Source organism: Podarcis gaigeae (assembly GCF_964106915.1).
Source record: "Podarcis gaigeae genome assembly, chromosome: 13".
Lineage (NCBI taxonomy): Eukaryota > Metazoa > Chordata > Lepidosauria > Squamata > Lacertidae > Podarcis > Podarcis gaigeae.
The window spans coordinates 19,509,590-19,537,479 of record NC_139689.1 but is presented as its reverse complement, the minus strand read 5'-3'; the positions used below and the strand labels follow the sequence as shown (position 1 = coordinate 19,537,479).

At 45.2% G+C, this 27,890-nt stretch overlaps 1 protein-coding gene and 1 long non-coding RNA gene across 3 annotated transcripts in view; one reads left to right on the top strand and one right to left on the bottom strand.

The window, feature by feature from the left end:
* The window catches only part of LOC310829427, a 76,401-nt gene that overhangs the window by 13,859 nt on the left and 34,652 nt on the right, over positions 1-27,890 (bottom strand). For both annotated transcript variants that reach the window (XR_014557260.1, XR_014557261.1), the window contains exon 3: positions 3,252-3,285. This is a non-coding gene — a long non-coding RNA (uncharacterized lncRNA). The remainder of the gene's footprint in view (positions 1-3,251; positions 3,286-27,890) is intronic.
* Positions 51-25,896, top strand: CACNG8 (calcium voltage-gated channel auxiliary subunit gamma 8). The gene is made up of 5 exons (XM_083707825.1): positions 51-556; positions 9,319-10,707; positions 15,012-15,095; positions 21,444-21,584; positions 22,365-25,896. Exons 2-5 carry the CDS (start codon positions 10,485-10,487, stop codon positions 23,006-23,008), a joined length of 1,092 nt encoding a protein of 363 aa, XP_083563951.1. The 5' UTR covers positions 51-556; positions 9,319-10,484; the 3' UTR covers positions 23,009-25,896.

Genomic DNA, 27,890 nt, shown 5'->3' with positions numbered 1-27,890 from the left:
AGAAGGATGCATATGCACAACAACAACAACAACAACGCTCACAACAACACTTGTGTGACACCACCCCAAGCCCCACTGTTTGCTCATCACACACACACAAACACTGCAGCTCACAACAATGCTCAAGTGATCCATCCACACAACACACAGTAAGCAATCCATTCTGGTATGCGTGGCGGCCCAATGCAGAAACACACACACACACACAATGCCTAACAACGCTCTGGCATCACACAGCCCCCCCCATCCTCCCCTCCCCTACATACACACATCCCAACCCCATATGCCTCTCCGTTCCTTTAACCAGCCTCTTTCGCTTGCTGCTTCTTTTTTTCCTTCGTCCAATGGTTTCTCCCAATGACATAATAACAGCATGCTAGCATCTCTCTCCTATACAGCAAAATACCCCTCGATATAAAACGCCATTTCGCAGAATCTTCTCTGGTTGGTGCCACCAACAACCCACTGCTAGGTGGGGGGACAAAAAGAGAAGCTGTCTCTCACCACCCCCAGCGTGTGACACCTTTGGAAAACAGACCCCCCCTTTTTTTGCAAGGTAAGCCTGCTAGCTCTCTCTCTCTCTTTCTCTCTCTCTCTCTCTCTCTCTCTCTCTCTCTCTCCCTTGTCTGTCTGTCTGTCTCTATCAATATTCCCCCCCTTGTTCTGCAAAAGATATATGTGCAAGACATTCAGTAGCTGGGGGTGGTGGTGGTGGAATATGCCTGTGATTTACAAGAGAAGGATTTTACAACTATGTCATGATTCTCTCTCATGCACCAAGGAATAAATCCACAACTCCCCAGTTGCTAGAATGAATTTCTGGTCCTCCCAGGCACTGCCTTTTCCCTCTTCGCTTCAGGTGATGTCCACCTCCGGACTGCCTTTGCTAAAGCATATATGCAACAGATCTGCTGGAATAAATTTCCCTTGGCACCATACTTTGGTGTCCCTCTCCTGTGGATTTCTTTCTTTTGGTGAATTTCCCTCCACGTTTACTGCTTGCACACACAGGCTTGCATGTGGAAGAGGGGGAAACAAGACATTGAAGGTGGGTTTGAATTGTATACCAGCCAGGTTTTTGCATTGCATTTCCCCCCTCTTTTATTTTCTTACACTTCCCCCCTTCCCCCTGTTTTGGGAGACAAGGAAAAAAACATACACACGTTGGGAATGGCAGCATGGCTTGAGAATACTGGGGAGGGGGGGCGGACGAGGGGAGGCTGGTTGAAATTTCCAGCGATGCTGGGTTTTTTTGGCCTTACTGAAAAGAACTGCCGATTGGGAGCAGCTGTTGAATGAATGGAGAATTCAGTAGGGAGGGCTTGGAGGAAATCAAGCAAAGGAAGAGATGCCCATGTCAGTGTTAGGTTGAACTGTGCACGGTGCTGCCACTCAGGTGCCAGCTCTTCCCGGCATTTTGCATTGAGGCTTCGAATCAGCCATGCCTTTAATAAGAAGATGGGGGGGGGGGGAGGTATCATCACCGCAGACCACCTTTCCAAGAGTTTGGCTGGAAAGGTTAAGGCCTTATTCTGCAAAAGGGGGGGGGCTACGCACACCCCAACAAAATGCCAATTTGGCTTTCCAGGGTTCAGATCCATCTCCCATCTGGCCATTTGCCACTGACAAGAGATATTTTCTTGTTAGAAGAATCACCAGAATATTTGGGGGGGGGGGGACAACCTCCGAAAATGCAAAGCATCAAAGTCCCTGTTAAAGAAGGAGAGGGGTTTTGATAGTGGGATGTGGGGAGCCCTTCCTGGCTTTGCTTCCTGGGACTCCTGGGTTCTGCATAAAGGAAGTCAAGTCCTGTGGCTTACAACAGGGAGTGTTCCAATGCTGAAAGGCAGAACTCCTGGCTTCTCTTGGAAAGAAAGGGTTATACAGATTTACATTAGGTTAAGATGGCGGGGGTGGGGGGGAGTCTCTGGGGTCCTATGTGAGAGGGGAGCTGCACCTAGCAGGTAAAGAAACCTACCTACCAGTACTTCTAGAGTCTATCTGGGTGCTTGATTGTCCAGTCTAGAGGGCCTTGGATTCAGAACCAGCTGCATAATATGGGTCTCAGTCCTCAGCATTTCTGAGCTTGCATAGTCTTCAAAGTGGCAGTTGGAAGTGGCTTTTGACTAGAGATTTTGAACCTGCTGATACAGTTGACTCTGGGCAGGAAGAAACAGAGAAGAGCTGGGGGGGGGGGGAGGTCATGTACAAGACCTTTTGACTGAGAAAGGCGTTTAGAGCATCACCTTGAATAAGGAGAAGTGCGTTGCATTTGCTTATCAGAGGTCTTGGGGGTGGTTGTTTTGAAACCCTTGTTCAGTTTCTCAATTCCCGTTGTAGTTACAGTATTTGTTTTACTCCGATATTGTGCTTTACTATGATTCCGCTCTATTATATGGGGATATGGGGCCATTGTAAGCAGCCCAAGTAAAGCAGATTATATATTACCATACTACTGCTATTATTATTATTATTATTATTATTATTATTGATGGCTGGGCAGATGGTACAAGAGAAACCTCCATCAATGAAAAGGATACAGAAAACTGATGGATGTTACTTAGGCTCCTATTAGGATAATAAGGTCAAGTCTTTCTCTATCTTGTTCAAACTCTTAACTCAACCATCTTTCACCATAAACATATTCTACCAACCCATCTACTAGTTAACCAGTTGATCTTTAAACATAACATCCTATGAATTAAAACATTCTACCCCTCTTTCCATTAGCACCCCTAGTGTCTCTCCTGGTAGTATCCATTCATCTCCCTGTGTCTATCCAGCCATTCCAAAACCTACACTCCATCCATTCATAAACCCTCACCAGCCAGTCGACCTACCTCACTTTCCCTCCTCCATCTATTCATTCACCTAACTACCTACACCCAGACATATACTCATTCATTCATTCATTCATTCATCCCCAAATGAGCCATCTGCCCATCAAATTCCTCCTGCGTCCAAGGCTCTCTAAACCAGATGTAAATTTTTCTTTATTTATTTTGCTTTATTTCCCAAGCAAAGTTCTTACCTAGCAAACAAAATGGCTGAATGAGTCGCATGATGAGACAGCTGAAAGAACTGAACAAAAGCAACTCCCCACCCCCCACCCCCCAAAAAACGGAAATTCAGATGGGTTTGACCATATCGGTCAGGTCATATAGTGTCAAGCAGATGCTATCAGGCAAGTGAGACAAAAGATGGCAAAGAAAAAGCATCTTGAACACACTAGTTATAAAGTAAAAACTCACCAGAAACAGTGCAGGTATCAATATTCAGCACAATCTGGAAAAGGAAAGAAAAAAGAAAAGATCTATTTACCCAGCCAGCTATCATAGCTGTGAAAAATTAACCAGACCATTCCTGAAGCTTTTCCATGTTTCAGTTATCTACCATGGTAAAGCACACTCCTTATTTTACAAATTTGGCTCCAAGGTCACTGAAGATGGCATTGCCTATCTTATCTGCATCTCCACTATTCTCTAGGCCTCAAGGTGGGGGGGGGGGGTGGAGTTAAAGCTCTCACCAATATTTTATAAATGGTATCCATGGATACTGTTAGGATAGATTGCTTCCCACCCATCAAGGGCACTCTAGCAAGAGAATAGGCACTGCTGGCTTGGGGGCTATAAGCTACCACTCTTTGGATTCAGCAGTTGTGCAGCAGAGAACCATAGACTCAAACAGCAGGAAAGGTCCTTCGAGTCAGGAGGACGTCTGGGTTCTCTCCATCAGGGCTGTAGCGAGTTTGGTGTAGTTTTCAGAAAATATTGGCTAGTGGAGGCAGTCAAGGCTTCCAGAATTTTTAGGAAAGGCACAGAGAGCAAAAGAGGCTTTCAAGCTCCAACAGCCATGTCCCATCACCTCTGCCAGAGGCCTGCGACCTCTGAATACCAGTTGCTAGGAATCACAGGTAGGCAGGGTGGTGGTTACGCTTGAGTCCAGCTTGCAGGTTTCCCATCTGGTCAGCCGCTGTGAGAACAGGATGCTGGACAAGATGAGCCACTTTCCTGATTCAGCAGGCCCACCTTAGGTTCTTATATAAGACCAGGATCCAATTTCACTTACTTGAAAATAAAGGCGCTTCCAGACTTATCCTTATTTCCAGGTGGGATTCAACCATGTACCGGCAAATCCAGGTAGCACAATTCTTGCTGGTTGCGAGATCTTGTGCAACAAAGCCCCTTCCCCAAAGATCGGGCTTTTTGCAATAAGGAAGGTGATCGGGAAACACAGTGCAAAAGGTGAGATAACCTTTGCTTTGACTCGTCATCCAACTCCATCCCCCCCCCCCCAAATAAATCTGAATGAATGCTCATTAAGTAGCCAACATCTTCTGTCTCCCTGCGGACAAATCGGGATGAATGCTCAATAAACAGGTTGTCTGGAAGCATCATGTCCCAGTGAATTCAATGGGGCTTACTTCTAGGCAGACATGCGTAGGATTGTATAACCAGTTTATTGTTGTTGTTGTTGTTTGTTTGTTTGTCTGTTTATTATTCTCTTTTATTATTCTTATTCTACTGTAAGTAAAGGTAAAGGGACCCCTGACCATTAGGTCCAGTCGTGACCGACTCTGGGGTTGCGGCACTCATCTCACTTTATTGGCCGAGAGAGCCGGCGTATAACTTGTGGGTCATGTGGCCAGCTTCTGGCGAACCAGAGCAGCACACGGAAACGCCGTTTACCTTCCCGCCGGAGCGGTACCTATTTATCTACTTGCACTTTGACGTGCTTTCAAACTGCTAGGTTGGCAGGAGCAGGGACCGAGCAACGGAAGCTCACCCTGTCGCGGGGATTCGAACCACCGACCTTCCGATCGGCAAGTCCTAGGCTCTGTGGTTTAACCCACAGCGCCACCCGCGCCCCTTTTATTCTACTGTACAGTAGTTAATTTCTAACCATGTACACCCGACTGCTACTGGGGTAGAGAACACTGAAGCTCACATTCCCAATCAGTCTGTTTCCCTGGTGCTGTTTTATCATCCATCTTTACTTGGGAACTATATCTTGCAGTCTTCTGAATGTCTGGGATGGGGGCGGAATATTTTGGACTGGGTGAGAGACAGGGCGTGATAAAGAGATGTAGACGTGAGAAATCTGGAGAATAAGAATCCAGGATTCTCTGCAATGGAAAGGAGTACCCAGCAAATCAATAAGGCTGTCAAACCAGGTACAAGATGACCCCAATATTAATAGTCTCTGCCAGCCAAAATTAGTATTTATAGGAGGCCAAAAACAGCAAAGCAAAGAAAAACACACCTGGGCGCTGTTTTGATAAGTTACACTGTATTTTGGTGCTTGAATCTTGCACATGTGTAATTCAAATGAAAAACTAGGTTGGCTAAACTCAGCATTTGTCTGACATTGTATATACAGCATACCTTTAAATCATATACAAAACTCATTCCCACCCTCACAAAAGAACCCTAGGAACTGTAGTTTGCAGTGGGTGCTGGGAATTGTAGTTCTGTAGTAGGATAACGAAATAACATATCCTAAAGACACTGCAGTCTCTGCTGTCCCTCACTCCGAGAAGTTTGAACCCTGGGTAAGCACTTGGAACCCCTGGAATCTCACACTGCTCAGAGATACGGATGGTGTGCAAATATAATTTTTTTTTTAAAACCCCATGTTTTTAGCTGCTTTTATTTTATCTCTAAGCCACCTTGAGGGGGAAAGTTGGGGTATAAATAAATATATAACAATACTGATAAGGTATGATGTGTACACATCCTGGGGGGGGGGGGGAAGGCTCTCTCTTCACTTTTCTGTCTCCCATTAAAATATACACAAGGCCAGGGCTTTTTTTCCTAAAAAAATATATATTTAGGTGTCTTCTCATTTTCCTACTCATATTGAAATACTGCCCCTCAATGAGGCCAAACTTAGATTCACAAAATGTTTAGGGGTATGCATATCCCTGCGTACTCACCCCCCTGGAAAAATAGCACTGCTCAAGGCATTTCAGATTTAAATGTGTTCCCATTGCTACTTGTGAAATTTTGATGGGTCTGGGCAAAACTCCACAGTGGTTGGCAAGGCTGGAGATCTGGGCTTGTCCGAGGAAGAACCCAAAGTAAGAACTGCAAGGTATACAATGGTGGAATATATTGCTTTCCCCTTTTCTGTTTGGTTGGCAACGTTACTAAATCTGTGCAAAAGCTAAAACAAGATGCCTCATATTCTATGCTTGGGATGACTCTTCTCTTTTGGTAAATTCTGAATTCCATAAAGTTAAAGCACATGCTTCCCCCCCAAAAAAAAATAATTCTGGGAACCTCACAGAGCTACAATCCCTAGCACCCTTAGCAAATTATAGTTCCCAGGATTCTTTGTAGGAGAAGAATATGCCTAAGGTGTGTAGCCTTAGGCCACTTCTGTACAGTTGGCTTGCAAGACCTTAGATCTCATCTGTTTAGTACTTCAGCTTCATAAATGTGTGGCCTATTTGCAAATTTGCCGATACCTTCTGTATCATTACAGGTGGAGCCAAATGATCACTTACCACCAAGTGCCCAAGTTCTTGCCAATAACTGCTTTTTAGTCATCCCCTTAAACTTGGTTAACTGGGCCTTCCAGGATACTGAGGGTGTGGAGGCGGGTGTGGGAATAAACTGAAGAAAGAAGGAAAGATGAAAGAGAAAGTCTGGGTGCTCTGCTGTAAAGGAATTAAGAAAATAAGCCAAGTTTTGTTTAAAACCTGCACGGTGTATCCTCACACAATAGTCGCTTCTAGACAATCTATTTATTGAGCACACACCTTGATCTATTTGCACAAAGTTGATGGGGACGTCAGATGACATTTGCTATTTATTGAGCATTCATTCTGGTTTGTCTGCATAGAGGTTAGATGTCATTGCATCAAGCAAATGTTATCCCACACTTTCCAGTGCAGACATTTTCTTTATTGCAAAAGAAAGTGGTTTTGGGGGAAGCAGGTTTGTTTCACAGGAGCACCAAGTCATCTTTCATGCTGCAACCTGAATTGGTCAGTATGTTGACTGAATCCCTCTCGAAAACAGCAATAGTCTCGAAGGGTGCAATGTGTTGATGAGGCACAGTGGAACAGCAATCTTCACACAAAACTAACAAGGATATGGGTCCACTTCAAATTTATATTAGCTCTATACCTGCTTAACATTCATGGCTTCCCCCAAAGGATCCTGGGAATTTTAGTTTGGCGACCTGGCAGAGTATTCTGTTTGAGATCTCACAGACTCCTAAGATCCAGGCTTGCAGAAAGGGAATGACTGTGAAACCAGTTCACACCTGTGGTGTAGACATGTACTAAGTACTTAAAGTTAAAATAAGCTTAAATTTCTGCAGAAGCCACAGACCTCTTCTCTGAAATCCAATCCCTGCCCCTTCTGATTCATAGGGGCTTGCTATGACAATTCAATGGTTGCGAATTCGGCACATGATCAGAGGCAGTCTCTTGTGTCTGGTCACCCAGCAAGTGAAGAAATAAATGGTCCCACCTGATGTGTTATATATTTTTTCGTTTTATTCCATTGACAAATAGTGGCTTGGGTATAGCTGGAAAAATATAATTATGTTCCCTTGCAATTGGCCAACCTGCAATTGATAGAAAGGACTCTAATTGGTAGTCCTGCATATTCAGTGGTGAAGGATATTCATTATGCACATGCTAGACAGAGAAGCACCCTTTTAGTGTTGCTTTATGTTTCTTGGCTTAAAGCCTGAAAAGGAGTTTGCATGTTTAAACCATCTCTCAAACGAATCTGCATATATCCCCATAAAAATCAGTGTGGCTGTGGGCATGTTTCCCACAAACAGATGTATATGCAGTATGAGGGAAGCAGTTATTCATGTGACACACACACACGCCAATTTGCAATTAGAAATCCTGTGGCGGAGTTTGGGCTTTCAAATTTCAGCAACGTCTTGTGCAACGCCAAAATTCAGTGCCTCCCCAGCCTCTTGCCTTCTGTTGTAAGTTACTGTCGCGGGGGACCCTGCGGCCACCTCTTGGCCTGGCACCAAGCGCAGGCGAACTGATCACGCTCCCCTAAATCCACCTCTGAGATATGGAACCACCCAGAAGGAAGTTTGCCTCTACACCTGCTCTCTGTGGGCCAAATTAGATATGGGCTGCGAATATACCACACAGTTAAAGCACATGCCCCCATCTGCATACAATCCTAGGAACTGTACTTTCTTGAGGGTGCTGGGAATTATAGCTCTGTGAGGGGTAACTTGCAGTTCACACTATTCTTGGTGTGTGTGTGCTTTACATGCATGTGTCTACGCAGCCAGGGTGATAGGGACTGTAAGTCCATCTTCCTTTCACAGAAGATTCTATACGAGGCACAGAAAAATCCTGATTATGGGGATGACTGCAGCGGTGGAGCAAGCCGATTGGGCACCTGGGGCAGCGCGCATGCCCTGCACACCCAGGGGTGGGGCCAGCCGCACATGAGGTAGGGTGAGCTTGGGTAGGACGCTCCGCGAGGCCTCCAAGGAGTCTGCCTGCCTCCTCCCACTCAGCCACCCTACAGCTGAGGGGGAGGCAGCGGGAGGACCGTGTGGGGCAGTATGGAGCCTGCGGGCACTGAAGTCACTGCGTCACTCCCAGGAGAGACGGGTGGCTCAGGCACACTGCAGGCCCCGCGGTGAGTGCCGCCCAGCATTTTGTCACCCCCCTCAGTGGTGACACCCAGGGCGGACCGCCCCCAACGCCCCCCTTCCTCCACCCCTGGATGACCGCAAAGCTATTTTAATCTTGAAAGAAAGTAAAATACAAGTCTGAGAAGAACCCTTCAGAGGGCAACTAGCCTATGGTGCTGAGGGAAAGTACATGTTTGTGAAAGAAGGACACAAAGCTGGGAAATTCGGTTTTGAATCATTTTAAGCACCACCTCATCAAACTACTGTATATACTTTTAAACTGTGTTGTTTAAATTAACAATGTCTTGTTATCAAATGCCTTTAATAGCTTTGACTAATGGCTGAGGCCCTTTTCATTGCCTTTTACTGTTTACAGGTGCCTACATTATTTTTACACTCAATTTCTCCTGCTTCTGCAGTTGTTGCTGGTTTTGTTATTGTAAACCACCAAGTCCACTAGCGATAAGGATAGGAGTGCAGATCACTAGATGAACTATTGATTTATTTAATGAATAATAATTTATAAAATAAATAAATAAATAGTTTATCTGAGGACCAGAATACCTGCAATGAACATCAAGATATCAGGGATTGGGCTAAAAACGTTCCCCCTCTGCATGTCTTTACTCAATTCCTTCTCTCTCTCTCTCTCTCTCTCTCTCTCTCCATTTCCTCCCCTTTGCCCAGAAATCATTTAGTCACACAGCTAGTTGGCTCCATGTCAAGTTGAGTCAGAGAGATCAAGCGATCCACATAAACCGACGTGTGCCTCAAACTGAAGAGCAGAAGCTGAAACTCAAAGTCTCCCAAACTCAGAGAAACCCGAAAGGAAGAAACAGAGGACAAGCACATTTAAAAAAAGGAAGTCAAGTAAACTTGGCATAAAGAAACAGGAAACATTTATAGGCTTCCCTGAAACTTGCTGAAGCTGCATATTAAGAAGAAACAGAATTTTACCACAAAATATATTTGAAAGTCCAAGAAGAAGAAGAAGAAGAAGAAGAAGAAGAAGAAGAAGAAGAAGAAGAAGAAGAAGAAGAAGCAGCAGCAGCAGCTGCTAGAGGCAATCCAGATTTCCCCCCAGAAATCTCTAGTAGCTCTCCAGTTGTAATTTATTACACCTCCAGAAAGGCTCTTGCAAGCTTGCAGAAAATCTCCAGTAGGTACCTAGATATTCCATAGTAGCCTTCCAGTACTCCACCAATAGGCATCTAGATACAATCCAGATGAAGCCTCCCAGAGGTTTTTCTACTTGCTCTTCAGGATTTGCACAACAGTGACCCAGAAACTCTTCAGTTATCCTCCCCTGGCTATTTCCAACTGCTACCCAAGCCTTCATCTTCTGACTGTGGCCTCCAGAGGGAACTTGTCTGACAGATCTCCAGAATTTCCTCAGAAACCACCCATAAAATTCCCAGCTATTCTCCAAAAATTATCGCACCTTCTCTGGAAACTTATATTGAAGTCCAACTAGATATTCTACAGAATATCTGAAGAGAGCACTTCCAAGAGAATCTAATAGTCAGAAGCAATTCAGAAGGAGCTCTGATTGTGTTCTTCACAGGGTTCCCTAGGGTTTTGCAACAGTTGTAGGACAACCTTCCCAGCCCATATTATATCCCGGTTTCTTCTACACACTGAACTTGGTGAAAGACAATATTCCCCTGGTGCCATTTTCCAAAAGCTCTTGTGCTTTTAGATTCTGCCCACTGGAAGAGGAAGGCGACCACAATAGACAAGGCACTCATCACCTGCTTCCTTGAAAGCATCACCGCCACTATTTTTCTTCACCACTCCCAGTTTTCTTTCTTGCCGCCAAGCTGGAGTCACTTAAACGCTGGAATGAGGAGAGGATGGTCTGGTGTGAGAAAGGTGTCCAGATTCTGCTCACCACTGTGGGGGCCTTTGCAGCCTTTGGCCTCATGATCATCGCCATTGGCACAGATTACTGGCTGTATGCCCGTGCCTTCATCTGCAATACCACCAACATATCTACTGAGGAAACCCCCCAGAAGGACAAGAAAGATCCTGGAGGGCTTACCCATTCAGGCCTCTGGAGGATATGCTGCTTAGAAGGTGAGGGGCGCAGTCCAAACGTTGTTAATCCATTCAATGAAGTTCTGGGATAGGTTTCAGGGGTGGCCACTGGCCAGGAACCTTAACACCCTCTCTGCAAAGCAAGTTTAGGGGGGAAACACTGGAAAATAAGGAGAGGGAGACAGGAGAATTGTAGGACAGTCCACCAAGCTGGAGCAAATAATAACAAAGATGCGACAAGGGAGAAGCCCTTAGTGTACGATTCATCTAGCCTGAGAAAAGGCTGGAAGAAGAGGAAATGAAACTAGTGGAAAGAACTCGGGAGAAAAGTATTGTGCCTAGATCCTAAGGCATAAATCTTTGTAGTTCAGTAATGATTAAAAATGAAGGGCATCTACACACAAGAGCGGTTTAGTACTGCTGAGACACTGCTTTCCCCCCACTTAGCATGAAAGAAAATTCAGGTGGTGGTTCTGCTCATGGCTAAGATTGTTGCAAAATGTTATGTAAGCTTGATTCAGCAGACACCCCCTGCAACTTTACTTGGAAGCTTCCTGCATCGCAGGGGGTTGGACTAGATAACCCTAAGGGTACCTTCCAACTCTTCTACGATTCTATAATTCTCCTTGCAGCTTCTACCTCTAATTGCTTCCTATGTAATGTGTCAGCAGTATTAACTATGAATCCTCTTAATTGCTCTTAATTAGTGAGTTCCTACCCTGTGGGGTGGGAGGGTTTGATTACTAATTTCCCTCATTATTTTGTCTTCCGTATTGTAAAATAAAGTTATTTCACAATAAGAAAAGAGGAAGAAAATATGAGAGGATACCAGTAATCAACCCCCCCTCCCCCGGCATTTACAGGGAATAGAATCTGGCTAATTACAGGGCAATTCACCAGCCATGCTGAATGGGAAGCAATTAAGAGGCAGAAGCCACAAGACAGAGGCTTCTAACTAAAGGCACAGTAGCTCAGAAAAGTTTAATGGTTTCCTGCTCCACACCAGACAGGCTGACGCAGCAGTTTTATTGCATAAATGAAGAAAACACCGGAATGCAACAAGCTGGCAATAATATCTGGATTCTCTGTAAAACACAATTGAGACAAAGGATGACAATTCCAAACTTAAGCTGCAAGCTTGGCAGCAACCCAATATCCGATAGTATGGCCTAGCAGCTGTTGACTGAGAGATTCAGTTGATGAGACAGGATGAGAGGAAGGCAGCTGGAACAGCAATGAAAGAATCTGTCTATATAGATATATTCTAAAAGCCAGTCGCCAACATTGCATCCCATTGTCCCACCATTCAGCCACACTTGTGCCCAAGGAACAGAATACACAATGGAGCAATGGAGCAATGGAGCGAGGAGTAGGCTTGATTCTTAATGGGTGGGGTCACCAGGGACAGGGAGCAGGGTTAGTCCCTAATCCGGAGTGTGCCCCTTTGCTTTCTCCGATGTAACTGGGAAAACATGCAATCTTACAAAAGAAAACCTAAACACTGTCCTTGGAGATACAGCTGCAGTGAGGGCAAAACACTGCCCCATTTCTCCTCCCCCATGTGGCCCTTGCAGTCTATAAACCCACCACAATCCTGCCTGTCACAATGGGCATAACACCAACAGCAATCAAGTACATATTGTTGCTGTTATGAAGCTCTCTCCTTGCTCTAGAATTCCTCACTCTACCCACATAACAGTAAACAGGCTGCCATGTTGCCCACACAAAGATCCCAGGTTCTCGCCAAGAAAAAGAAAGCCTTTAAACGCTCAGAGGTCTGCAGGTGCTTGCGCCCCTTGCGCTCTTCCTCCTGCTCATGCTGCTACACCCCACGGAGCAAAATTAGGGTCCTTCCACACTAGCTGTTTCCCTCTCCTGCTGTGGCCCTAAATAAGCCTCTGAAGCCCTGTTCGTACTGAGAGGAAATCCCTTGTTGGTGCTCTGGTTTTATAGAGTCACGGCTTGTGGTGATATCTCTGACCCTAAACAGAATCACTGATAGCTCAGTGGATTAGAGCATGGTGTTGATATACTGAGGTTGCAGGTTCAATATGGGATAACTGCATATTCCTGCATGGAATATGCAGGCATAGATCAGGCATAGTCAAACTCAGCCCTCCAGATGTTTTGGGACTACAGCTCCCATCATCCCTACCTAACAGGACCAGTGGTCAAGGATGATGGGAGTTGTAGTCCTAAAATATCTGGAGGGCCGAGTTTGCCTATGCCTGGACTAGATTATCCTCAGGGTCCCTTCCAGCTCACCAGATCCACTTGGGACCCACCTGGCATGGCCTACAATCTGTGATGCACATGATGACAGAGTTGGTGAAGCCCCTCAGCTCTGCATGACTTGCCTCTGCATTCCTTCATTACACTGTCACTACCTACCACTCGTACCTGAATTCCAGAGACTTTTCAGAAAGGTTGGAATGATGCAGATTATCAGCTCCAGAGAGGGAGACTAATTTCAGCCCCCGTCCTTTTCCTCATCAAGCTGCTCATTAGCAAGATTTTTGCCTGCATTGGCTTCCTACGCTTCCATCATTACATGGCCAGCAGCTAAGGATGGATGAAACTGTCCAATTTGGGTTCTCCGTGTTTCTCATTTTTACAGTCTTAAATTCAGTTTCTGCATCAACCTGAATATATTTTTAGTCCTCAGGGGAAAAAATTGTCAGCTTCATTTTGCACATTTCTCCTAAAATACTTATTTTTTATGCATTTTTGTCTAATACACATATTTGTACAAGCTATTTCCCCTTAATATAATGATTTTTTTGTTTGCTATATATGCTTTTTGTGCATATTATGTGGAACAGCATTCCAAAATTCAGAGAAATGTACATTTCAAAGAGTAATTGTCTTTTGGTTCACTGGGTAGTTTCTCGGCAAAACAGAAACAAAATTGATTTTTTTATTTTATCCCGACTTGCAATGCAGTGCCTTTCTTCCCTCATTACTTTTTAAACAGGCTGTCATTCACCTTTTTCTGGGTTGTTTTTTTTTAATGTTCGTTCCTTTTTTGCTTTTCTTTTTTTGCACTAAAGCACAAGAATTTTAAAAATTAAATTAAAAAGAGACAAATATCCAAACTCCTGCTGGTGCAACCATGCTGCCTGCCTTTGCCTTTTCCATGGGGAATGGGCACTGTGAGATTGTTAAGAGAAACATAGCACTAAATTCAGGGCCATTTAAATGTGATATCATAGTGATAGGCCTGCTTCTATTTGACTGACTGCCTCAGCAGCACAGGACAACAAGGCCTGGTGTAGAAAGGAGAACAGGCAGGGACAATGGCCCAAAACATATGGAGACCACCAGGTCTGGTGAAGGCTGACACCAGAAGGGTCCTGATGGACCACAGAACCATTTAATCCAGCATCCTGCTTCCCATAGCAACCAAGCAGACAGCTCAGAAAAGCCCAAAAGCAAAGATAATAACCCTCCCTACCTTTAGTGAATGGCACACATAAATATGACTATTTTATTTAGTCATTGTGGCTGGATAGCCATTGATAGAACTGTCACCTGTGAAAGTATGCATCCCTTCTTAAATCCACCCAAGACACTGACCATCACCACATCTCGAGAATGAAGTGGAGACTCGCACTGTGCCTTAAAGTTTAGACACCTTTCCCGAATGAGCTGGCAACCACCATATAGGTCAGGCTTCCTCAACCTCGGCCCTCCAGATGTTTTGAGACCACGATTCCCATGATCCCTGACCACTGCTAGCTAGGGATCATGGGAGTTGTAGGCCAAAACATCTGGACGGCCGAGGTTGAGGAAGCCTGGTATAGGTCTTACAACTAGCCAGTCGTAACTCAGCTTATTGGGGGACTACCAGAGCAATGTTGGTGACTATGGTAACCTACCACTCTAGACCTGAAAAAGGTCCCCAGTGCTCCTAGGTGCTCTAGGTGGCTTCTTGGGAAGGGCAATATCTCAGTGGTGCATCGGCCTTACACTCAGAAAGTCCTGGGTTCAATTCCTGGCATCTCCAAATAGGACTAAGAAAAACTTTGGTCTGAAACCCTGACCAACATATACAATACCGAGCTAGATGGATTTGTTGCCTGACTCAGTAGAAGGCAGTTTCTTATGTTCCTATGAGGTAGCGCTTTATAGTGGCCGGGCCTGCCTTGAGAAATGGGGCTTGGCAGACTGCGCTGAGATTTTGTAAGAGCTTGGGATTTGGTAGGGAACATTGTGTGTCACGGAAAATCCAACAAGGTTGGAGCCAATGACCAGGAGATGCATCAAAAAACGCTGCTCTGAGCTCAAGCCACGTTCACAGAACTGCTTTGAATGCTGGTCATCTCTGTCTCCCTCGGCTCTAGGGCTAAAGCGAGGGGTGTGCGTGAAAATCAACCATTTTCCAGAGGACACAGACTACGATCACGACAGCGCGGAATACCTCCTACGTACGTATAAATAGGGGGCTTATTCATTCCCCTGCCTTGGCCTCGGCAGTAATGTGTCTCTACTGTTCTCCGTTACCAGGGGAAACAGAGTTTGAATACCACTGAATCTCAGTGTCAGAGGTTGCTGGGGCTGAGATCCAGAAGCCGCCCTCAAGATTTAGCTGAAGATGGACAGCAACTCCTACGTATCAAAAGGGGGGTGGTGCATCAAATATTGTGGTTTCTGGGAGGGGGGGTTACTGCACTGCAAAAGGGAGTTGCTTCTCAGTGCTATGGATTCCTTTGAGTCTGCCATGTTGCAGAGAAGGAGTTTGCTCATCGTTTCTTCATGCTAGGGATTACTGACAAGTTATAAAGAGGCAGTGGCAGGGTAGATGCAGCTGTGTCAGAAATGCCAAGGATTCCCCATCAGTTCTTCTGAGCGGCTTCTTGCATCCCCCACCCCACCCCTGCCAGGTAAATACCAAATGCAGGGCTGGAATCATCACTACGCTGACTACTCTCTGGGGTAGAGGCTCCAGCCAAATTAGGGCTCTGCAGTGATTTAATTGCCTGGAATTTGCAAAAGCAACTGCAAAAAAGAAAGTATTCCTCCCTGCCCTGAATATCATTTACATTTTTTCATGAGACTTTCTAAAGGAAAGGGCGGGGTGCTGCCTTGATTCACATATGTAGGTAAATTTAAATGCAAACTGCCTGGTCAGAAGGAGATGAGAGAGAGAGAGAGAGAGAGAGAGAGAGAGAGAGAGAGAGAGAGAGAGAGAGAAATGCCTGTGTGCTTGCATATAAGTAACATTAGCCCTCAGGAGGTCATTCATGTAAAAGGATTGGACATTCATGGAGGAATGGTATCAACCATGACAGCTAACTGCATCCTCCATATTCAGAAGCAATACAGCTCGGATTACCAGGCACTTGGAGCCTGTGGCCATAGATAGTTATCTCCTTGTTTCTGTTTATTTATCTGTCTATTTATTTTTATTTAATTAATTTATACCCCTTTTGCCAAACCAACTTTCCAAAGTGACTTATATCCAAAGAAAAATAATTATAACAACAATACCATACAATATTAGAAATCAAGTAGAGCACAAAAATAGAAAAACATGGGCGCATTCAAAACCAGCAAAACGCAGTGCTGTCAATCATATTCAAGCACTGTCTAAAAGTGGGAAGGGAAGGAGCTTGTTAGAGAGAATGCCACAACAGTGGTGCTGCTGCTGAGAAGGCTTTGTCCGTGGTGCCCACCAATCAAATCTTTGCTAATGGTGTGCCAGCGAGCAAAGTCTCCCTGGCTGATCTAAGCCTAGACAGGTTCATATGGGCAAATATAAAGATAATCTTTAAGGCCCTAAATGTTCTGAGACCAAGCTATTAATCAGGACTTTAAACTGACCCTTGAACACTGATTGGAAACTACTGCGTTTCAGGTCGTATAAGTTGCATATGGTTCAGCTGCATTGCTCCTACCAAGCATCCTGGCAACTAGGTTTTATACCAATTCCAAGCTGCATTGTTCTCCTGTAGAGAACAATGGAACAGGCCAGTCTGTATGTAACTAGTGCATGGGAAACTGAGGCCAGATCCACCTCCTCTCAGTAGGGACACAGCTTGCAAACCAGCCAAACAGGTGAAAAGAGTTTCTGGTGACAGACGTCCAACTGGATCTAGGAGTACTCTCAGGCTGTGAATTTTATTTTTCAGGCAGGGGCAGTGTCATCAGCGAGGGGGCGGGGGATAGTTCCATCCCAAAGCAGGTTACAGCTTCCATCCAGATGAGATTTCCAGGGGCATCTCATTGGCCACTGCCGGAGACACAAAACTGACCTCAGGTCCTTATCCAAATTGTGTCTTTGACACCAAATAGTGCCTTTGATACCTGAGGTGTATGTTTTCAAGGCCCATCCTATTCTTGTATTCTGTTTTACCTGTTTTTAATTCTGAATTCTATATTGTTGTAACCCACCATGGGACTTGCTGATGAAGGGCAGGTAATAAATTTAATAACTACCACCACCACAACAATAATAATAACAACAACAAGAAAACACATATGGAAGATCTTATTCAGAGACCTCCTGTATCTCACCTCCTCTGACCAAAAGCCAGCTAGCAAGGCTAGTTCAGTTCATGAAAGCTTTGATTCAAACAGCACACTTATGGTACACTTTTGGGGATGACAAAAATTGGTGCAGATATTTGTCCAGAATAATGTCGCCCCTAAACACTAACCTGGACAGCAAGTCTCTTGCAGTGGTGAGAGGGAGGTGGGGGAGAAGGAGCCTTCAGGCCAGTGATGGGTACAAATATCCCATGTACATTTCTAGGATTGGGTGCTCAAAGGCAAATCCTTGTTGCCCAACATGGGTGTTCTTCATGACCAAAGCAATTTCAGAGGCGCTTCTCTATCTGCAAGCCAATGTCATCTTAATAGTTTTACTACTTTTTACTCTCATCTTTTCAATTAAAGATTAGCCAAGAATTTATGAATGACAATCTTTTCTGGCAGGTGCTCTTAAACAGTTCCTTCTTCTCAGAAGTCCTCACCTTTCGCTTAAACAGCTCCATCAGGCCTGTGCCTACAGATGATTTAAAATAAATAAATAATACATATTTTAAAATAATACCCTGATATTTTTCAAAAGGAAAGAGGAGCAGCCATTTCACATTCCCCTTTAAACCAAAAACAATGCAAGACAGATTAGCCTTCCTCCTTTCCAATGCCTGTAACAGCTGAGACACAGAAGTTCACATTTTGGAACTGACATTAGCCCTGGCGGCAAGAGAGTTCTCTTGGTTGTCCCTCTGAAAATCCATTCTGATTTGACATGAGTTAGGATAGAGTCACTTGCGCATAAGTAAATCTACTCTTCTACTCTGAAAAAAATTATCATATGCTGCTCCCTGTCTCTCTTAATCAGAGGCAGTACCTTCTTTTTTCTGGACCTTATCGCTGTTAAACTGCTGCCCCTATTCCAGTGGCGCGGTTAGGTAATTTTAGATTTTGGACTTATGCCCTCCCTCTCTCTGTAGGTGTATTACTTCACAGTGACCTGGTTCACATAAGACTAAGCTGTGGCTCGTTTAACAAACCATGAGTTATCCACAATTTGTCCCAAAGATGGTCATACAAACCATGGCTTGTTCCCCCCAAATTTGGTTTGTTTTCCAATTACCCTGGCCTGGTAGTTTGGTGAGCATCTGGAGTGCAGCGGCCAAACAAACCATGGAAAAGTGTCACAGTAAAAACAAAGAAGGGTTTGTATACCAGCCACAAACCATGGCTACAAACTGTGCAGGGGCAAAGCTAGCTGCCCCGGCACCCAGAGCAGCACAGGGGCAGGGCTAGCCGTCCGCCCGGCGAGCATGGGGGGGGGCGCTAGCCGCCTGCGCGGTGAGCGTCCAGGGGCACCGCCCACACAGCGAGCGTGGGGTGGGGTTGGCGCGGCGGTCAACCGCCCTCACGGCTGACATCCGGTGCGCACCGCACCTCCCGCACCCGCCTTCCTCCACCAGTGAAACCATGGCCCAAAACCCCCCACATTGTTCAGTCACTGTGACACAGTTTAAACCTAATGCTAAGCCATGGTTTAATAGAACAGTTAAATAGACTGCAGCTTAGCATTATGTGTGAACCAGGCCAATGTGGTAAGCCAAACCCTTCTGTGTTTGGGATTCCCCACTAATTCTGCTGAGTGGGGCCCTAAATGACTGATCTAGCTTTTGAGGATGCCTAAAGTATGTGTGAAATATACTAATATTGTTGTCCATCAAGGTTCGTCTCCCTCCTGAGGCCCCCATGACATTTAAATATCTGAGTGAGGGGTAAGATACATTTTGTCTCTAGCACGCAAGCACATACTCTCCCAACAATTTTCGCAGACAAAAATAGGGACATGCTTATTCCACCCCAGCTCTCATACCAAGGATAGCTGTCTGAGCCACCCTCCCTCCCATTACAACATCGCTGAAAGCCCTGGTCATTGACTTGCTTACTTTAATCATTTACTTGCCTGCCCCTTAACACAGATTTAATAGCTGGGAGACTGCTTGCTCACTTGGTTAAAGCTAGGGATTTTTTTAAAAAGTATGTGATGTACAAACAATTGAAACGGAATTGAATGAAAAATAATAATAATTGTCATAACAATAAGTTACCAACATTTCAAAATATACCTCAGCAGCTGCAGTGTGTGGAACAGCTGGCTGTACATTGCATCATACCCTTGCATGCATGCACATGCATTGAAAAGCAACAAGATGTATTCACTGTTCACTCTGACATGAAACCTCTAGAGATTCCAGGAAGAGAGCCGAATTTCAAAGGCTGACAGTTCTCACACTCTCAGAAACCAACAAGACATCCCCAAGAGGCCAAAAAGGAAAATAAAGAAAAAGGACGGAAGGAAAGAAAAGATTGTGATTTATGAGGGAAGAGTACAAAAATAAAAAAATCAGGGATGACCTATGGCAAATAAGAACAACTAGAGTATCTGCAAACATATGTCTGTGCATGACCACTAAGGCACCATGTAGTGCACAGCCTGCCCCTTCTCCTGCTGCAGTTTAAGAGCTCTGACTTTAAAATAAATGCAGAACACAGGAGGTAGAGTAGAGCCTTCATCAACATATAATAAAGGGGCTCAGAGTTGTGAGGCGGTAAATCTTTCTATGAGAATCAGAGTGTTACAAGCATGCCCTTTATATTTTCACTTGTGAAATGTTGGCAGGTATGCAAGGTCTGGTTCCAGTGGGGTTTGATTGTTGCTTTTCTTTGTGGGACAGGATGATTTATTAAAAATGGCCACATGCTAAGGGAACGCCAGGAGGGAAGAAGTGTGGGGAATGGATTCAGGGAATGTGATTGGACAGTCAAGTGTTCTATGTGCACCTCTAAGAGGTGGCTCAAGCCTAATTATTTATATTCAAGTTATATACCACCCTTTATCCAAAGATCCCAGGGCGCTGTACAACATTAAGAACATAATTTATGCAGCATAATAATAACAACAACATAATACATAGCGTAATAATAAAACAATCATAATAACACACACACCCCACTTAACAGGAAATAGATTTTTAATGGCCAGATGCCTGGTTAAAAATAAATGTTTTTGCCTGATGCCTAAAGACATGTAATGGTGGTGCCAGGCGAGCCTCTCTGGGGAGAGCATTCCACAGATGGAGAGCCACCACAGAAAAGGCCCTTTCTCATGTTGCCACCCTCCAAACATTTTGGGGAGGGAGGACATAGAGGAGGGCCTTGGATGACAGGTGCAGAGTCCGGGTCAATGTTGGTATGAGGAGAGGTGGTCCTTCAGGTATTGAGGTCCTGAAGAATGGACCCAAAAACTGTCGGCAAGTGCAGCCGATCCAAGATCAGCGTTATATGTTCAAATTGTCTTGTTCTGGTGAGCAACCTGGTTGTTGAATTTTGCACTAGCTGAAGCTTCCAAACCACCTTCAGAGGCAGCCCTTTGTATAACACTGCAGTAATCCAACCTAGAGGTTACCAGAGCGTAGGCCACAGAAGTCAGTCTACCACTGTCCAGACAGGGGCGTAATCGGGTCACCAGACAAAGGCACTCCACACCACCGATGCCACCTGGCAATGACAGTAATGGATCCAGGAGCACCCCAAAGCTACATACTTGCTCCTTAAAAGGGAATGTAACCCCCTCAAGGTCAGGCGGTCTCCCATCCATCCAGTCTAGGAAGCCACCCACTAACAGTGCCTTTGTCTTTTCCGGATTGAGCTTCAGTTTACTGGCTCTCATCCAGTCCATTACTGTGGCAAGGCACTGGTCCAAGGTGAATTACAAAAATTTCAACCTCTCCTTCCAAAGTGTTGTGGGGGAGATAATTAATATGAACAACATCTTTAACCTTTCGACAGGAAACATTTCCCACATCAGTTTCCAACAGCTTCTCCAGCCCACACACAGGCACACAGGGTGTGTCATAGCTCAGTAGCCACAAGTCATCAATGCTGTGTTACAACCAATAAAACCAGACAGGTAAATGAAGTTGGCTCTAGAGAGGCTGTGGGTTGATTTAGGCATTACTTATGTAAAACAAACTACCGGCAGAATCTTGTAGCGTTGACCTTGCTGGATTCCACCATTTCAGAGTGAAGGTACAGACTGCACCATCAAATACTTCTTTCCCTCTAGATTTTTTCTGAAGAAATCCTGTCTGCATAGAAAACCAGCATGTCAGGATGAGGAAAGCTGGTTCAGAACACGCCCTGAGAGACTAGTTCTCTCTGTGGAGAGAGCTCTGCTCTCAGACATATATTATTTCCTGCATTGTAATCTCCTCCAACCTACCTTCCCCTTCCCACAGGTGTGGTACGAGCCTCAAGCATCTTCCCCATTCTAAGTGCAATCTTGCTATTGCTGGGAGGGTTCTGCGTGGCTGCCAGCCGTGTCTACAAGTCCAAGCGCAACATCATCCTAGGTGCCGGCATCCTATTTGTTGCTGCAGGTGAGTGGGGGTAAAGAATCCCTCTCTGGTTCTCTAGTGTAGTTCCATGTGTGTGTCTATTCAGTCAGTTCACACACACAACACACACACAAAGAGAGAGAGGGGGAGAGAGAGAGAGAGAGAGAGAGAGAGAGAGAGAGAGAGAGAGACAGACAGAGATCCACCAAAAACTTTATCCCCCAGTCTATGGCTGTGTATACACTCCCATTTGCTTTGCATCCAGGTATTCCCAACACTGCTTTGGGAAGAGGTATACACATGATGTAAGCCACAATCAGTATCAATTCTTCCATTTCTTATGAAATGCTGCATTTCAGTGCATTCCCCCCCTCAAACCAGTTTCAATTTGAATTGGCGAAAAGAACAACCTACCTGTGTTTTAAGCTGGATATGTGTACACAGCTTATTTCTCTGCCAATCTATCACCCTTCCTTTATCACTTCATGCATGCATCTACAACTTCACAACTATTTACCTCAACCTTCTTACCCATTCCCTCATCTTTCCTTTCTCTTCCTGCTTATCTTACCAGAGGCAGATTTAGGGCAGTGCAGCTACAGTGTCTCAGCGTCTCAACATATAGGGCAGCTGTGTACGGAGCCAGGAGCTCCCAGTTCGAGCCTTGACAACTCCTGACGTATCCATTCACTGCCACCATTTTCCCTCCCGCTTTCATCTTTCTCTAACCCATATCCATATGCAGTGAGTCATCTGCCTTCTCTACCTGCCCACCCCACAGCCTCCCTCATTTCACTGTTCTTTATTTCCACAACTCCTCAGGCCTCAGTAACATCATTGGTGTCATCGTCTACATCTCAGCCAATGCCGGAGACCCTGGCACAAAACGCGACGACGAGAAGAAGAGCTACTACTCCTACGGCTGGTCCTTTTATTTTGGTGGCCTTTCCTTCATCCTGGCCGAGATGATTGGAGTCCTGGCCGTCAACATATACATTGAGAAGAACCGGGAAGCCCATTGCAAGAGCCGCACGGAGCTACTGAAAAACCCATCTTCCTCGTCGTCGGCCATCTTGCGCCTGCCCAGCTACCGTTTCCGATACCGCCGCCGGTCACGCTCCAGCTCCCGCTCCACCGAGCCATCGCAGTCTCGAGAAACCTCGCCAGTGGGCCTCAAAGGCTTCCCTTCCACTGACATCTCCATGTACACACTATCAAGGGACCCTTCCAAAGCCAACGTCAGCTCGCTCTACGGCGGCGCCAGCGAAACGGCATCGACGGGCGCGGCTGCGTCGGGCGCAACTGGCAGTGGCGGTGGGTTCTTGCAGCTGCACAACACCTTCCCCAAGGACCCTGGTGTCACCGTCACAGTGACTGGGCCTGGTGTAGCAGGGGCGACTGGCACCCTGGGCAAAGACACCTCCTCCAACACCAACACACTCAACAGGAAGACAACGCCAGTGTAGGGATGGAGTTAAGGGAGGAGGGGGCATAGGGAGGAGGAAAGATGAAGAGAAGACACAGCTCAGAGAGTAGGTTGGGAGAGTCAGAAAGTTGCAAAGCGAGAAAACAATCCATCCATGCATTTCCTCCCCTCCCTCCCTTCCCTCATCCATCCATGAACTCGCATTGCTTTCCTTTTTTCTAACCCGCCAATAGAACCCAAATTCACACCTCACACCTTGGGGGAGGGCAAAGAGTTGAGGAGTATGTTCACCAGGGGGCTTTCATGAATGAAGTGACAGGGATCAGCCATTCCTACAGCTTAAGAGACACTTAAACCAAACACCATTGTCCTTTCAAAACAGGCACCTCAAGGATAACCTAGATGGACTACTTTTCCCCACCCCACATTGGGATGGAGAAGAGGGGATGCTGTTGTGTCTCAGAGGTGCTTGAGGAAGGAGGATAGTTTTCCTTGCCTACTTGTTAAGATCTCTAATGGGCAGCCAGATTCAGAATCTGAAAGGGACGTCCGTGTGCGTGTATATGTTTTGAAGACCCTGGCTCCTCCACTCGTAAGCCTCTTACAAGATGGCTTCCACAGCGTACTGTGCCAAATTTGGGGCTGCAGTGTGGATCAAGAGGGTGTTTTGTTCCTCAGCGGGTATAAGGGAACCCTCTCTTCTCCTTCACTGCAGCTTAATTAAGGGCTGACAAAAAAGTTTGTGCCAAAACACAGTGCCAGAATATTTTTTTTTAAGGGCGGGGAAGGTGTTTTAAAATCCAAAAGGACCGACTGCCCCCTGGTGGCTTTTAGAAGTATTTCTAATCCACTAGGCTTTGCTTCAATCTCCTTCTAGTACATGTATGGCTGAAGTCTTTTTTCAGTTTCCAGCCCATCTCTAACACTGAGCCATAGCTCTTCCTGAGATGAAGAGGTCTCTGGGTGGGAGAGGGTCCCTGCTATTTACACAGGCACCCCTTGCCCATTGAAATGATAACTAACCAGTCATTACTGGCTTTATTTGTTTGTCTCGTCCATTTAATAGATAGATAGATAATCTTCTTTTCGATATTGGGAAGAAGAACTTTTAAAATGAAACAAGAAGTAAAAATAGAAATGGATTACACTTCTGCTCATCCCTACCTACCCCCCACCCCCAATTCAGCATCCTAGGGAGAATTTTTACATGTATTATAAATATATATATAGATAGATATAGATAGATAGATATAAACAACAACAAAAAACCACACATATATATGAGAAGACGAACAAAATGATTGTGAAGTTTCTTAGGACTTGGTTGATTTACGTTGGTTGGTTTTGTTTTTTTAAACAACAGTGGGATTACTATTTCCCCAGCGGAACTTGTGCCAACTGGCAAGCAATCGGTTTTACAATCCTGGTATCCTGATCCTGAACCATGCTCAACTTTGCTCCCCTTCTGCATGCAGAAACGGGTCTGCAGATCCTCACTGCCGATCCAGATGGATTTCCTTTTTTGACCGGGTGCCGCAAGATCCCAAGTGGCCCAATGTATAATGTATACCCCTTTCCATCTCCTTAGAAAACATAATCTCCCAGAAACTAGTTTTACTGACTGCTTTTCTCGGGGGTTGGACTCACATATCCTGCATCTGCAGCAAGAGCCGAAGGGGAGACTGTAACTACAGTGCCAGGTTAATTAAGGCCTACCCTGGCAGCACTGGCGGCAGGGGTGTCAGATCAGAACCACACTATTTATTTTTATAGCGACCCTAAAACATGGACTCAGGGAAGAGTTACAATAAATAGATGTTAACAAAATGGATATATTTCACCATTAATGGGGAAGGAGGAGGGGAAGGGGAAGAGAAGGCAGAAATCAAAAACTAAACGTAAAAAATGACAAGACAGCCACCCGATTTCCACTTCTCTTTCTCCATGAATGAGAATAAAACTGGAACAGAATGTCTCACATTCGGCAAATATATAAAAAATATATATGTTAAAATAAAACTCTAACCAAATTGTATAACCAAACCAAAATGACTTTGGAAAGGGTGGCGCAGACTATTGCCACCTTAAACACACTTAGTAGGAAGGTAAGCACAATGAGAAGCGGTAGGACTTCGTTCTGATTAAGCATGCTTACTGTCTGGCTAATAAACCAGCTGACATCAAATTCAGGTCAAGAATTTTGGTTTGAAATTCTCCGACTGAAGAATTAAGGGTCAACCTATGAAGAATTCAAGGATCCCTGAATACAGCATAGTTTGATTTAGCCTTATTCTCAAAGACAATATGTTAAAACTTCAAAACAATTAAGTGCTTGGGTAATAGAAATATTGCTTGGTAAGAGGGTTGTCAGAGACTACTACACTCTCGTCTTTCAGTAGCTAATCTTATGGGAAAGCCATGTCTGAAAAACAGTTAGAAACTGTGATTGTCTCTTTACTGTTTCTTCCTGCCTTTTAAGAAGTAGTATTTTCCCCCCTCATTTGTTTAAATGAAAGTGTATAGTTTTTTTGGAGGGGGGGCTGCTTAGAATTGTGTAAGGAGGTGGGCTTTTTTTCCTTTTTTGTGGTAATGTGAGAGGATGAACAATTTAAAACTTGAGAGGAAAAGTGTACGTTTTAAAATGTGCAATGAGAAAGAAAACCTTTCAGTGGAAAAGCCTCACCTGTTCTAATTTTTTTCTGTATAAAAGTGGGTTTCATATTAAAAAAAGACAAAAATACAAGAACATTTTTTTTTCCAGAGGGGCAAAGTCCACTTGATTGTGCTACTTACTGGTGAATAAAGCAAGAGGAAGGGGGGGGGGGGAAACAATTCAAATAAAAACAACAGTCTGTCTGTCATAACAACAACAAAATGCATGGATTTTTACTGGAATCTACCTTTCAAATAAAGTCCTATGAAAATATGTCCAGGGGAGGTTGTTACTGAGGGGAAGGGACACAGCCAAAATGACTTATGTCACAAAAGGAGGCAATTGCTACCTTATTATTAACTACAGAGCTGCTTTCTAGAGGAGATCACAGACACACGGGCTGCATATGCCCCATGCATTTAAAGTACATGGCTTCCCCAAAAGATCACTGGGAACTATGGTTTATCCACCACAGAGCTATAATTCCCAACACCCTTAACAGTTCCTGGGGTTCTTTGGTGGGGGAATCATGTGCGTTAAATATATTAGCCCCACTGTTCATCAAGTCTGCATTCTGGGGATTTTGAAAAGGTTGACCCCCCTTCTTTGCACTAGAGTAGGGACGGGGAACCTGTGGCCCTCTAGATACTCTTGGGCTCAGCCAGCATGTCCAATGGTGACTGCAGTCCAGCAACATCTGGAAGTTCTAGCTCATAGGCAGCTCTCGGTCTCTCCCACTCTGTAGTCTGTATTTCCTTTGCATGCCATCTCTTCCTTATGTTTGGCAACAAGCTTGCTGTCAGGACATGTTTGAACTGTGGGAGAAAAGGAAAGAGGTGCACTAATCCAAGGTTTCAGGCAGGAATCTTTCCCCATTTCTATCTGGAGACACCAGGGATTGAACCTGCAACCTCCTGCACACAAAGCAATGTTCTACCGCTGAGCTTCGGCCTTCCCCTTGACACTCTGACTGGCAGTGGCTCTCCAGTGGAGACAGTTCACACCACTTGCTGCTGCAGGCAGTCATAGGGATGGGGCCTGATGTCTTCTGCAGTCAAAGAATGTGTTCCCTGCTCCTGAGCTAGAACTCGCTAAAGGTAAGGTAAAGGTACCCCTGCCCGTACGGGCCAGTCTTGCCAGACTCTGGGGTTGTGCGCCCATCTCACTCAAGAGGCCAGGGGCCAGCGCTGTCCGAAGACACTTCCGGGTCACGTGGCCAGCGTGACATCGCTGCTCTGGCGAGCCAGAGCTGCACACGGAAACACCGTTTACCTTCCCGCTAGAAAGCGGTCCCTATTTATCTACTTGCACCCGAGGATGCTTTCAAACTGCTAGGTTGGCAGGCGCTGGGACCGAGCAACGGGAGCGCACCCCGCCGCGGAGATTTGATCCGCCGACCTTTCGATCGGCAAGCCCTAGGTGCTGAGGCTTTTACCCACAGCGCCACCCGCGTCCCGGGAGAACTCGCTAGCAGCCTCATAATCGGCACTGTTTGGGAATTTGAAGAAACGAAATAATAATAATCCAATTTTGAAAATGATGGTTGACATTGGGGCAGTTTCCTGAAAGATTCAAAATGGCACCCAGTTGTATCCAAACATAGACGATAACCAGCTCCGTGATCTCTGGAACCATGATGCAAAATTGGTTAGTATCAGTGCAGTTCTCAAAGGTTTCATCCGCCTGGAATCCAGTTGTATTCAAACATAAGCAAAAACCTGTCCAGCTATCTCAGAAACCATTATGCAAAGATGTGGTTATGATATTTGGTTTGGAAAGGTTCAGGTAAGTCCATTTGTCTTTCTAGCCACATTGGCAAGTGGCTTCCCAGGGGCTCAGGCAGGTGGAGGGTCTTCCTCACCATTTGCTATCTGATCCTTTCAGCTGGAGATGTCAGAGATAAAGCCTGGATGTTTCTGCATGCAAAGCACATGAGTGCATGTTGTCTGACTAAGAACTAGTGGAGGCTGGTCCATTAGGGTGAATGGGGCACTGCCCCATCAACCTCAGACGTTGTATGGGGTAAAAGTGCCATAGGATAAATAAATACTTCTTTATTTCCCAAAACGTCAACTCTTGTCACCTCTGCCCTTAGACGCTGACAGCTGTCACAGAGCAGTTTTGAGATGCAAATAATGTGCTAGCCTAGCTTGTTGCTGACAAACCTGACTTAATTTTCAGCAAAGCCCCATGGTATAACCACACATTCCAGGTGTTAATAAAGCAAGACACACATAACAAAAAATTAATAAACAAAGCAGTACTCAAT